Here is a 13012-nt window from a genome sequence, read left to right as displayed (position 1 = left end):
GCAAAACACAAGTTGAGCCGGCCTTTTTTTCATTTAGTTTGCAACCCATCTTAAAAGTATTTGTTAACGAAGAAAAACAGAATTTAAAAAAAATAAACAAATAATTCAGTAACTCTAACTCAGTAGTTTAATCAGTTCGATTACTAATTTGCTTTAAAATTTAGAATTTAAGATTTAAAGATTAAGAATTTAAAATTTAAAATAAAAAAATATTTTATAAAACATTAATTAATATTAACTAAAAAATAATTTATTTTCTAATTTAACTCATATAATACTTAATTAAATTTATCTATCTCTGGATATAGATATATTAGTAATATAGATGTAGGTTAGATGTGAACTTGTTTGTTCACACTGCATGGTTACAACATATGCATTTACATAATGCTGTGCCTCCTAACAAATGACCAGTGATGTCATACCTACCAACTCGTTAGGATTATACTATAATGTATCCAACATTGCATTGCACCAAATGTTAATGGACCCAAATATACATATCTATACCCAAATATACCGAGTAATACTTTACTTTTGGCCAGCACTTAATTATTAATAATTTACATTCATATTTATAAAAATTTTGTACACAAAAATATATAATTTATACTTATATTTGTTAAAGACAATTTAATATTTGTGTTAGTCAAATAATAACAAAAAATACTAAAAATTAGTGTTGTCCAAGAATTTCTCTTATATAATATATAGTAATTTTGATATTTTAATAAACTAAATTAAATCAATATATTAAAAAAAACTCCTACAGGATCATGCAAATTAATGAACATGTAACCATTAACTATTATACACTATTAATCATTACCAAAATTTGCAGCTCAAAACATCTACCTCAGCTAGATTGATACAGTAATAGTATATACGCCATTTTAAGCTCTCTCATTCAGCAGCAGCATCAGTATCAGGAAATATTGCATTGGCCGGAGCTTCATCGGTTGTGAATCTCTGTTCTTCCAGTTTCCTTTTCCTCTCGTCCTCTCGCTCCATCTGTTCGACTACAGCCTTGGCTTTTTCGAATCTTGAGTTAACCACTTCCCAAGAAACAAGTTTATCCATGAACATCGATATATAATCAGGCCGCCGACTCTGCAAGGATAACACAAGCCAGTCATCATTACATTTAGCATGGAACAAGCCTCAGTTTTTCAATTGAATGCTTTGAAGCAAACATGTTACCTGAAAATCAATGTAGTAAGCATGCTGAACAAAGAAGAAAGATTAGAGTCAGAGGATATGCATGTGCAAATTGTTTCCTCAATTCAAATCAACAACAAAAACAAATCTGAACAATACCTCCCAAACATCGATGGTAAGAAGCGGCTGCAAGAAATTAAAATAATGTAATCTCATCAGGATTTGCTCACAGTAATGCCTCGAGAAAAAAAGATTACAAAAGAATCCTAAGTAGTCTGTAAACCTTATTACATACATAATAATAGCCCCAAATAAGGGGGTTCACGGCATTGGGACTCTTCACCACGACTAGCTTTTTATCCTCATCGGATCGAAGAGGATTTACCGCATTTCCAACATCAAGTCTGCTGTCTTTGTCTATAATATCATAAACAAAAATATGGAAAGCAAGGGAAAAGGGTGCTTGATAAGTTGGATATACCACAAAAAGCAGAAATGGAAATGAATCCCGAAAATGGGAAACTGTGGTGAGACTGTGAGAAGGATAGTTACTCACATGCAAACCAAACCCATCCTGAACCAAACTGTGTTTGAGCAGCAGTCTTGAACTCATTAACAAATCCTTCGAAAGAACCAAAGTCTCGATCAATCAGTTTTAGAAGATCCTCTGATGGTTTTTCACCACCACCGCGAGGTTTCATGGACTCCCAGAAGAAATCATGATTCCACACCTGCAATAAGTAGAACAAGATTACAAAGCATGGTTCAGAAACCTGAGAAGGACATTGTAGCGTGAAGCATGCATGCCTGTGCCGCATTGTTGAAAGCAGGGAGTAAATCACCCCTGTTGTACGAATTAACTATAACTTCCTCGAGTGATAGCCCATCTAAATCCGTTCCAACAATTTGCTTGTTCAGATTTTCTACGTAAGTCCTGTGGTGCTTCCCCCAATGGTACTCAAGCGTCTCCTGGCTCATAATGGGCTCCAAAGCATTCTGACAATGTTCATTACAATTGATGAAAGATATATTATCAATCCAAAATATAAATCAAAATGTCACAAGTAAAAGAAATATGGTTAGACCATGAAATATTTATAGGAGGCCCACAATTGCACAATACAATGTAAAAGACATACAGAGTTGCCCATTTACGAGTATAGAGTGGCAAGAATGTGCCAGAACTGGTGAATAGATAAAAAGAAAATGAAAGGAAAGTGAAGAAGTTGCACTCTTTACCGATGATGTTCTTGAATAATGTGACTTGGGACTTGAGAGCACTACAATGTCCTGTTTATCCTTAGGAAGTCTGAGAGCTACTCTATCTCTCCATGTCTCAATATCTAACTAACTAATATTGTCTTCTTATTTATATTGAACTAACTCTTTTGACACTAAGTATTCTATCATTGTGTGAAAGGAAGAACTTAAAAAAGGGAAATCAATTATGAAAACAACAGAAATATCCTAGTGGACCACATGAGCAAAGCTCCGGAAAGGAGGAATAACAAAAGAGAACAGAAAATGGAAATAACTGTCAAATCATCCTAGCGAAAATTCCAATGAGGATTTGAAGTTCATAGTTCATAATATGCTCAACATCTTCTGAGTAGTACAATACTAGTTGAGTACAAATCCCGGGAATTAATCAAATTCAGACTAGGTCAAGAAAAGTATTTGAATGTGTAAGAATAGCCCCCCCAAGATTAAATCACCAGGAAATATTAGAACCTTATAAAACTCACTAGTTTCCTTATTTAGAGTTCCGCTTAAGTTACAAGACTTTGTAGCGGACGCAACTGAGATGCCTTTGTTGTCCAATATTTCATGTTCAATATTCTTCGCTGATGAATGACTACACACCAGACCAGGCCAGGCCAAATATAGCTTTTTACCATTGGCTTGTTTCTTAGAAAAGTAAATGCCAGTGAAAATTAGGCAGCTTGATTGATACTAATTTAGGAAAATATAATAACGGAATAACTTCAAATCTTACCAGTGGATATGGTGGTGGTTTCAACTCAAATGTTGCAGAGATTTTAGCAAGTCCAAGTTTCCTTATGAATCTTCTCTACAATGTTCAACACTTTTTCTTAAAAACCGAAACAAGTTGCTTATTCAATATTAAAATAAATGTATAACCAAACAACTAGTAGACAAGAAAAGAGCCTTATCCTACTAGTTGGAGCTGGCTACTGGCAGTGGCAGGGAAATGAAATATAGAAGAATATGAAAAAAGATTTAGAGTGGAGTTATTCTCCAATCGATGAAACAAAGTACCAATATCCATTTTGTTACTGTTCTTACAAAAGTAGTATTTAACAATTTTGCATTATTACATAGACGAAGCAAATGCTTAAATGGTTTAATGGTCCATACCTCTTTGTTTGATAATTTGGAAGCACCAGAAATGCTTGAACTTTTTAACCCTGCATATTGGAAAATAAGAGCTCAATTTGTATGCACAGACACTGTAAAACAAGTATTTCATACTATGAGTGTATCAAAATTAACTTCCAGAAGCTAATCAAGAGAGAGAGAGGAAGTGGAACCATTTGGATGGTGGGAAAGAAAAGGCGAAGAAGTAGGAGTTGTGGTTGATGGCAGTGGCAAGAGCATTATTGCTTCTGCATAGATTTAAACATAGCAAATTAAGGCGAAAGAAATGTTAATTAGGTGCATTCTTAATCACACACAAGCAAATTAAGGTTCTATTTCGAAATCGACGAACAGATAAAATCCATACCGAGAGTGGGTGAGGACAGAAGCGCAGAGGAGAGGAGTTCAAAGGTTGCAGCAGAAAGTTTAGGGAATTGGGGCCATTGGATAAGAAAGTTAAATGAGAGAAAACCAAATATAAACTACAAAATAATTAGGGTTAATGTTCAAATTCGTCCCTGGAAGATCACGCAATTTTCATTTTCGTCCCCAAATAATTTTTTTAATCAAATTAGTCCCTGAAAGATAAATTGTTAGTCAAATTAGTCCTTCTGTCAATTGGATGATGACGTGTCACGTTAAGTGTCACGTGACATGATGATGTGACACGCCACGTGGCAGGTCAGTAACACGTAGCACGCCATGTGACAGGTTAGTGACATGCCACGTGTCACTTGACATATAAAAAAGTTTTTTATTAGTCAAAATAGTCCTTGAAAGTCAGACGTAAGTCATTTTCATCCCTCAAATTTTAAAAATTAGTCAAACTAGTCCTTATATAATTTTTTTTATTTTTTCTTCATAAAATTATCTCTCTCCTTTAATTCTTCTCAAAATCTCTCTTATTCTTTTCTATTCTAAAACCTTTTTTGTTACATTACTACATTTTGCTGGAATATATATATATATATATATATACTCAAAATTGAAATGTATGTATTTATTAACCTAAACAAAGTTATATGCTCAAAATCAAAATTTATGTATGTTAACCTAAACAAAGTTATACCACTTCTTTTTTTCTACTACATCTTTTTTTTCCATTACGGTATTACTTATATATAGGAGGTAATGGTAGTGATACTTAGAGTCAAAATGCAAGAAGATCCACAAATTTTGTTTCAATTCCAAACTTTACAAAATATTGAAAATTTGTTGGTTAATTATTATTATTATTATTATTTTGCTTCTTAAGCGTAATACGTGCAAATATCATAATAAATTTTTGTGTATTTCATATGTTTGAGATAGATTATATAATTTTTTTAATTTCACAAATCAATTAGATAAAATGAAATATGAAACATTATACCTATGCATAACACAGGCTACTCCGCACTAGTACATTATATAAATAGATATGCTTCGTATTAAAATAAAATTTCTTGTGTTTTAAATAAAATATTTAAAAAATTATATGAGAATATTAAAATTCAAAAAGTGATTCCATAAATTAGTTTTTCAATAATTATTGAGTTTTACTATATAAATTAAATAATAATAAAAATTATAATTTAAAAAATTTAAAAGATTTAAAATTTAAAATAATTACTATATTATTTAGTAAAATTTAAAATATTAAATTTTTAAATATATAATCAACAATAATTTGATAAACTCATTTAAATAAAAAAATTCACATAAAAATTACAATTTGTATAAAAATTTAATTATTTTCAAGGACTATTTTTTGATTAATAAAAAACTTTTTATATGTCAAGTGAGACGTGACATGCCACGTGTCACTGACCTGTCACGTGGCGTGCCACGTGTTACTGACCTGCCACGTGGCGTGTCACGTCATCATGCCACGTGGCACTTAACGTGACACGTCATCATCCAATTGATGAAATGACTAATTTGACTAACAGTTTATCTTTCAGGGACTAATTTGATTAAAAAAATCATTCGGGAATGAAAATGAAGATCGCGTGATCTTTCAGGGACAAATTTGAACCTTAACCCAAAATAATTATTATATAAATAATATATTTATTTTTATTATTTATTATAACTTTATATATTGATATAAATTATTTGTTTATCAAATGTAATTTTTGAATGCGCGTCCAAACGCTGTAGTTTCAATCTCTCTCGTTAACTCTATATGCCAGAATCCCAGATCCAGCCTCTAGTTTGCCCTAACTCCATCCTTCCAATCTCATGTCCCTCACCTCACCTCCAGTTTACCCTTTCTACTATTAAATTGTAACATGTAGTGGCCATTGTTTATGAATATTAGAAGTATCCAAAATCAGCAGAAGATGCTGCTGTTGCTGATGTTCATTCAATTTTTGTGCTGTTGAATAAGGAAGGGATTTTGAATATGAATGAATGTGATAAAATTGTGAATATAAATAAATATGATTGATAATAAATTTGGATGTTGGCATTTTATGTTTAGTTGGTTGTTTTTGTTATTTGACTTTTGAGTTTGTATTTAAATGAGATCATAACATTCTAGTTTATATAATACTTTTAATTTGGATGATATTTTAAAGTTTATATTAAATTATAATTATGTTTTAACGTGTTTATTTATATTTTATTTATTATTTTATTATAAAACGATTTTTTTTGTTCAACCACAATTGAATCGATTGAACTTATGAACCAATAAACTAATAACTAAAACGGTTTGATGATCAATTTGGTTTTCAGAACTTTGATTAAAATCATAAAAAATACAACTCAAATACTCTATATCTGAAAGATATATAGTTTAAAAATCTGTGTATAAATTTGATATATTATATTCAAGATACAACCATAACAAAATTTCTGATATTGTATCCATAATACCTGTAATTTATATAAAATAATTTTTTTAATATTTATCTATCTTTTATTCTTATATATTTTACTTATGAATTACTCAATCAATGTACTATTTTTTATTACAGTGTTTTTCATAATTTTATTGTAATTTATATTTAAAGACTTATTATTATTATTATTATTGTTATTATTATTGTTATTATTATTTAATTTTATTGCTAATATAAAATATTTTTTATAATATTTATTTAGTTTAATTTCTTCTTTATTTTTACCACAAATTTCACCCATATTTAAAATATTAATAAAATAAATATCACATATGATCTAAAAATTTCTAATATTGTATCCATAATACCTTTAATTTATATAAAATATTTTTTTATCGGTTTTGAGAACTAAATCTAAAATTCAATATAATCCATATTGTTTGTCAAAATCAGAATCAAATTTAAATTTGTGCAAATCGATTTGTAGTTTAAATTGAATTAAATGAGAGATTTAATTTAGATATATAATATTTGCAAAAATGTATAATGTCTAGTATATTTACGCATTTACATAAGTCTTATCATATCGAATACAGAGCAACACAACTCAAATACTCTGTATCTCAAAAATATATAATTTAAAAATCTGTGTATAAATCTGATATGTACTCAGGATACAATCATAATAAAATTTTTAATATTGTGTCCATAATACCTGTAATTTATATAAAATATTTTTTTGAAATAATATTTATCTATCTTTTATTCTTATATATTTTACTTATGAATTACTCGGTCAATGTACTATTTTTTATTACAGTGTTTTTCATAATTTTATTGTAATTTATATTTAAAGACTTATTATTATTATTATTATTGTTATTATTATTGTTATTATTATTTAATTTTATTGCTAATATAAAATATTTTTTATAATATTTATTTAGTTTAATTTCTTCTTTATTTTTACCACAAATAAAATAATTTTTAAAAGTAAAATTATTTTTTGTATTAACAACCATGTTAAAATTGTAGATAAATTACTACTGCCTTCATATAAAGAGTACTAAATTATTAATGATTGATAAATCAAAATTATTTATACATTTTATGATTTACAATTTTAGTTATAAATGATAGTATTAATAAAAAAATACTTGTTATTTAACTAATAACTTTTAATTTTGCTTTGATAAGATCATAATATTTTTGTTGATGTAATGCTTTAAATTTAGATGGCATTTTTTAATTTATATTAGACTATAAATATATATTTTAGAGTGTTTATTTATATTTTTATTTATTATTTAATTATAAATGGTTAGTTCAGTTGAACCAGTTGGACCAATAAAATTAGTAAATCAGTAACTAAAATGGTTAGATAATTGAGCTAATTTTCAAAATTTTGCTTTTAAGACTAGCTAATGCAATAAGTTAGTTGGTAAATTATGATGTTAAAAACTTAAAATCCAATTTAATTAATATATGAAAATTAAAAACAATTTGCATTGGAATTAAATTAAATTTTAGGTTTAACTTTTAAAATTTATCTAATATAATTCAAATAAATTATCTTTTTATTTTTATAATTAAATTTACATTTTATTTATAATATATTTTTATTTTATAAAGTGATACTATTAAAATTTGAAAATTTTCAGAAAGATATAAGAATAAAAGATGGATAAATATTATTTAAAAAAATAGTATTTTATAAATTGCATGTATCATAAATTTTGTTATGGCTGTATTTTGAGTATAGTGCATCTGGCTTATGCATATATTTTTAAACTGTACGTACCCTAAATATAGAGTATTAAAATTGTGCTTTTTATGGTTTTAACTATTCTATATCCAAAATGGGTAAAGTTTATGCAAATACGTAAATATACCACAGATTATATAGTTTTGTAAATATTATATTTAAATTATTTAAATAAAAAATTCCTATGTCAAATAGTTATTCAAGTATACAATCAAATAATTATAAGTTAATCAATATCTAAATATATATTATATTAAGTAGTTAAATTAAACATATTAAATTATATACTAATTTTAAATAATATAAAAAAGAATAAAGTATCGTTGTTGTCTGTAATATTTGGAGTAAGTTTTATTTGTGTTCATAACATTTAAACAATCCAATTTGTATTTCTAACGTTTATAAAAGTGATTCAATATTATCCTATATTATATTGTATTTTTTAATTATTTTACTTGGATGTATTCATTCTCAATTAGGTCTCACTTGGATATGTTCGATTTTAATATTGTACCCATTATTTGTGTATAGGTTCAATTATGTCTCTAAAAAAGTGAATTATATAAATGTTGTAGGAATTAGTTTTAACTTTTGATGATCTATTATTCGAAATGGATTATCGATTCTGTCAGAAACATTTGTAGTCTAACTTTAAGAAAAGATTTTTAGAATTCCAACTAAAGTTCATTATGTGTAATTAACAGCAAGATAATATTGAATTATTTTATAAACGTTAGGAATATAAATATGACGATTTACACATTGTCACAAAAAAAAAATATTAAAGACACAAATAAAACTTATCTTAAATGTTGAGAATAAAAATATTATTTTATTCTATTAAAAATATGATATAATATAAGAATTTAATATAAAATATATAAAAATTTAATTAAAAATTCAATAAATTTATACTAACGGATGGAATAAGTAAATCATAAATATATTAAAATGTAAACTTTACATTTTTATTAATAACTTTAACATGCCCAAGTTGGGTTAAACAGGTGATAGCTAAATCTGTTATTTATACAGCTTGTCCTCTCTGCCCTGGAATGTCACGTGACTCACGTTGATTGCGTCCTTTGCTTCTTACCTTGGGTAACACGAAAATGTCCTCTCTTTTTTAAAAAAATCCCGGGCATTTAGTAATAAAGTATCTTAATACAGTAACACTAGTAAATATTCTTTAAAAAAAATGAATATTTATTTATTATTAATTTTATAACTTATAACTGATCTAAATTTATATTTTAATACAACAATGATTAACTCCGTGTAAATTTTATTCTAATTTAATGATAATTAAGTTTATAGTCCCACTAAAACAGTGATGGAACCTTACTTGTGAGCTATGAAAGCGATTATTCTTTTGAATGGATTCATTTTAACCCGTTGGATTTCAATATAGAAGATATAAATAGCGCAAGAAACTTGAGCGCCATCTTGAGCCTTTCAAGAAACTTGAGCGCCATCTTGAGCCTTTGATTCTCAGTCTTGTCCCATGAATGGCGACCCATATCGGATCCTTCGCTGCGGGTGCATTCACCACATCGCCACGCGTCCTGCCCCTATCGGAGCTGCTCAGCCACCCGTTCCTCCTCCAAACACCGCGCCGTAACACAAAATGCGTCAGGCTCAGAGTCAGCGCCAGTGTTTCCGACGACGGAGAACGAGGAGGAGACTCGTCGTATCTGGACATGTGGAAGAGGGCCGTTGAGAGGGACAGGAAAACCGCTCACTTCAAGAGAATTCTTGACCGTACCTCTCCCTCTCCCTCTCCACACGACGAGAGTGCCGCCACCGGTGGACTTGGGGACGATCTGGACAACAAGACCTCCAACTTCCAGAAGCTTCTACAAGTTCCCAGTGAAGAGAGGGACAGGATCCAGCGCATGCAGGTCATCGATCGAGCTGCTGCCGCAATATCTGCTGCCAGGGCCATCCTCGACGACAAAGGCACTAACGACGGGGCCAAGCCCGCCGCTAATGACGGCGCCGATTCCAATGCCAAGCTTCTAGATGGTAACATTTGGCTTCAACATTTTTACTTTTATTTTTCGTTTCTCTGGTATTGGATCTTTTGCTCTTTGAATTGGAACCGATGTTCATACTTTATAGTGTACACTGTAATTTCCTCCTCCTTCTCCCCTTCATTCTCCCTCTTTTCTTTAGGGTTTTCAGTTTGAGTTTTAAAATTTGCAAATGAATTTGTTTACATTTCAGAAAAATTGTGATCAGTACACCATTTTTTCCCCCTTAACAACGAAGAAGCATGGATTGGAGGGAAAAAAGAGGAATACATAACTTATTGAAGTTGCCATTGCCTGAGGGTGTCTTTTGAACTTACTAATTCGGAAAGAAACTCGGTGGTTTTAGTTCTGTTTCTAAATAGATGCGGTGAAAAAAAAAATTAGTATTAAATTCTTGATGCATTCTTGTGTTTTCGTTTTTTGATGAAACAGGAATGCAAACGGAGAGTATTTTTGTGTCACAATCAGAAAAGCAGAGAGATGGTATTCCAGGCCCTGACTTTTGGTCCTGGACACCCCCAGTTGATAGTGATCTTCCTTTAGATGATGCTGGTGGCTTTCAGTTAGATACCAAGTCTTCAGTTCATTCTTCATTCTCCAATCCTATTATGGAGAAGGAACGATCGGTGCAATTCCTTTCGATTCCATTTGAAAGTGTATTCTCTCAAAGCAAACATAGTCCTACTCTACCCCCCTTTCAATCATTGATAGAGGTTGAAAAGATGGAAGACTCTGCTTCCAATATGGAGTCACCTTCCCTGGAAGAGGAAGAAAGACGTGGCACATTGTCCTCTGGCCATGCAGCTGAAGCAGCTAATGCCCTCCATATAGCCAATAATTCTTTACCTTCTGGAGTGAATCCAGATGGATCAAGATGGTGGAAGGAAACAGGAATTGAGCAAAGACCTGATGGCGTAATTTGTAGATGGACGATGACCAGAGGCATTAGCGCTGACAAAACCATCGAGTGGCAAGAGAAGTATTGGGAAGCTTCTGATGAGTTTGGCTATAAGGAACTTGGTTCTGAGAAATCTGGACGTGATGCGAATGCAAATGTTTGGCGAGAATTCTGGAGAGAATCCATGTCTCAGGTTAGTACCATTTGTTACATCTAAATTGCAGCTGAACACCTTTCTTATTATTAACTGCTTAAAGTATGCATATTTTCAGTTGCCACTGTCGCCATGCTCATTGCCAGAGGCGATTCATTGGGAACCTGTTTCTTAAGCTCTTGTATATCATTATTCTGAATTGTCCCTTGCCAATTATTAATGCATGCCGTGTAGCTGTAGTCACAGCACTAGCCGATACGACCTATATACTCCTGGACAACAATAATTGTGTTTCAATAAGATAATCTTTGGCATGGTTTTCGCTTGCAGGAAAATGGGCTTATGCATATGGAGAAAACTGCAGACAAGTGGGGAAAGAATGGTAGAGGTGACGAATGGCAAGAAAAATGGTGGGAACACTACAATGCAGCTGGTCAAGCAGAGAAATGGGCACACAAATGGTGCAGTATTGATCCAAATACACCCTTGGAAGCTGGACATGCTCATGTTTGGCATGAAAGGTAACAAGAGTATAAAATTTTGGTTGAGAGTTGAAATTCGATGCATTTAATGCTCATTGTTTAAACATATAGTGATTTCAACAAGACGATGTAGACTGAAATATTTTGAGCAATTTATATTTTTATTGGACCAAGATTTTGTGAAAGCAAATTACTACTACCTTCAAGGTTTGTGCTGAGAAATTCAGAGTGAATGTAATTTATCCTCTTTTGAGAAACAATAAGAAAAATTGGCAACTTGTTCTGGCTCCTGAATCCTGATAGTGTTTTTTCATCTTTACATTCCAACTTTTTTCCCTCTTGGATTAAGGGTGCTGTGTTTTTTTCAGGTGGGGCGAAACGTATGATGGATATGGTGGCAGCATTAAATACACAGACAAATGGGCTGAGCGCCGCGAGGGTGATGGATGGGAGAAATGGGGTGACAAATGGGATGAAAATTTTGATCTAAATGGCCATGGTGTTAAGCAGGGGGAGACCTGGTGGCAAGGTAAGCATGGAGATCGCTGGAACAGAACTTGGGGAGAGCAACACAATGGTTCTGGATGGATTCACAAGTACGGTAAGAGCAGCAGTGGAGAACACTGGGACACACATGTTATTCAAGATACTTGGTATGAAAGATTCCCTCATTACGGTTTCTATCACTGCTTTGAAAACTCGGTGCAACTCAGGGAAGTTCCAAAACCATCTGATATACTGGAACCTTAATCTTCCTAACTCATCTGATATTCATATACGGGAAGCTTAACCCCCTATTCTTCCCAACCCAAAATTCTACAAAATGCTATGTGTCCTGGGTATAGTAACACAGTGACTATATGTAGTGAATAGTGTGATACATAATCTGTAGAGGTTGTTTTTCAATTTCTGTGTGGTTGAGTCATGGTATTAGTTATGCATAGATCGTACTCAAGGTTCTAATGGCTTATGGCCCTTTTGCTGTATAAATGAAATGCAAATCTGGCCTCACACGAATTGTCAAGATGGAAACAGCGCACATTGATACTATTAGTTGGACGTGTGATGAAATATTGAAATGAAGTGAAATGCATAATATTGAATATTCCACTCTTTATCTTGCATTTTGCACGCATTAACCTGTAATGTATGCCTCTTCCTTTTCTGGTATCATCAGATTTATGTATATTATTCTTTATTTCTTAACAGAAGGAAAAATATATATTCTACTTTGAAAATGATCTCAATAAACACTTGGATTAAATAAATCCCAATTAGTGCTATATCGCCAAAGATACAATAAGACTGGAAGAAA

The 13012-nt window shown here is 31.1% G+C and overlaps 2 protein-coding genes across 2 annotated transcripts; one reads left to right on the top strand and one right to left on the bottom strand.

Moving 5' to 3' along the window:
- Nucleotides 1–676: 676 nt before the first annotated feature.
- Nucleotides 677–3979, bottom strand: LOC107463113 (superoxide dismutase [Fe], chloroplastic). Its single transcript, XM_016081854.3, has 10 exons — nucleotides 3905–3979; nucleotides 3711–3785; nucleotides 3538–3587; nucleotides 3155–3229; nucleotides 1966–2154; nucleotides 1715–1889; nucleotides 1454–1575; nucleotides 1318–1344; nucleotides 1201–1224; nucleotides 677–1110 (listed from the first exon to the last, which is right to left on the bottom strand). The coding sequence occupies exons 2-10, from the start codon at nucleotides 3775–3777 to the stop codon at nucleotides 904–906; spliced, it is 936 nt and encodes a 311-aa protein (XP_015937340.1). The 5' UTR covers nucleotides 3778–3785; nucleotides 3905–3979; the 3' UTR covers nucleotides 677–903.
- Nucleotides 3980–9544: 5565 nt separating this feature from the next.
- On the top strand, nucleotides 9545–12807 carry LOC107463115 (uncharacterized). The gene is made up of 4 exons (XM_016081856.3): nucleotides 9545–10155; nucleotides 10596–11254; nucleotides 11546–11736; nucleotides 12066–12807. Exons 1-4 carry the CDS (start codon nucleotides 9639–9641, stop codon nucleotides 12445–12447), a joined length of 1749 nt encoding a protein of 582 aa, XP_015937342.1. The 5' UTR covers nucleotides 9545–9638; the 3' UTR covers nucleotides 12448–12807.
- The last annotated feature ends 205 nt before the right edge of the window (nucleotides 12808–13012 follow it).

This window comes from Arachis duranensis, chromosome 8 (genome assembly GCF_000817695.3).
Source record: "Arachis duranensis cultivar V14167 chromosome 8, aradu.V14167.gnm2.J7QH, whole genome shotgun sequence".
Lineage (NCBI taxonomy): Eukaryota > Viridiplantae > Streptophyta > Magnoliopsida > Fabales > Fabaceae > Arachis > Arachis duranensis.
The sequence above is the reverse complement of the archived record's forward strand: the minus strand, read 5'-3'. Positions and strand labels throughout refer to the sequence as shown.

Bases quoted from the DNA above. Each gene is read 5' to 3' on its own strand.
- LOC107463113 (XM_016081854.3), bottom strand. From the start codon at position 3,777: ATGCTCTTGCCACTGCCATCAACCACAACTCCTACTTCTTCGCCTTTT. The intron at 1,890-1,965 runs GCATGCATGCTT...TACTTATTGCAG, and splicing joins CTTTCAACAATGCGGCACAG to GTGTGGAATCATGATTTCTT. The intron at 1,576-1,714 runs GTGAGTAACTAT...ATGATATTATAG, and splicing joins AGGATGGGTTTGGTTTGCAT to ACAAAGACAGCAGACTTGAT.
- LOC107463115 (XM_016081856.3), top strand. From the start codon at position 9,639: ATGGCGACCCATATCGGATCCTTCGCTGCGGGTGCATTCACCACATCG. The intron at 11,255-11,545 runs GTTAGTACCATT...TTTCGCTTGCAG, and splicing joins GGAGAGAATCCATGTCTCAG to GAAAATGGGCTTATGCATAT. The intron at 11,737-12,065 runs GTAACAAGAGTA...TGTTTTTTTCAG, and splicing joins GCTCATGTTTGGCATGAAAG to GTGGGGCGAAACGTATGATG.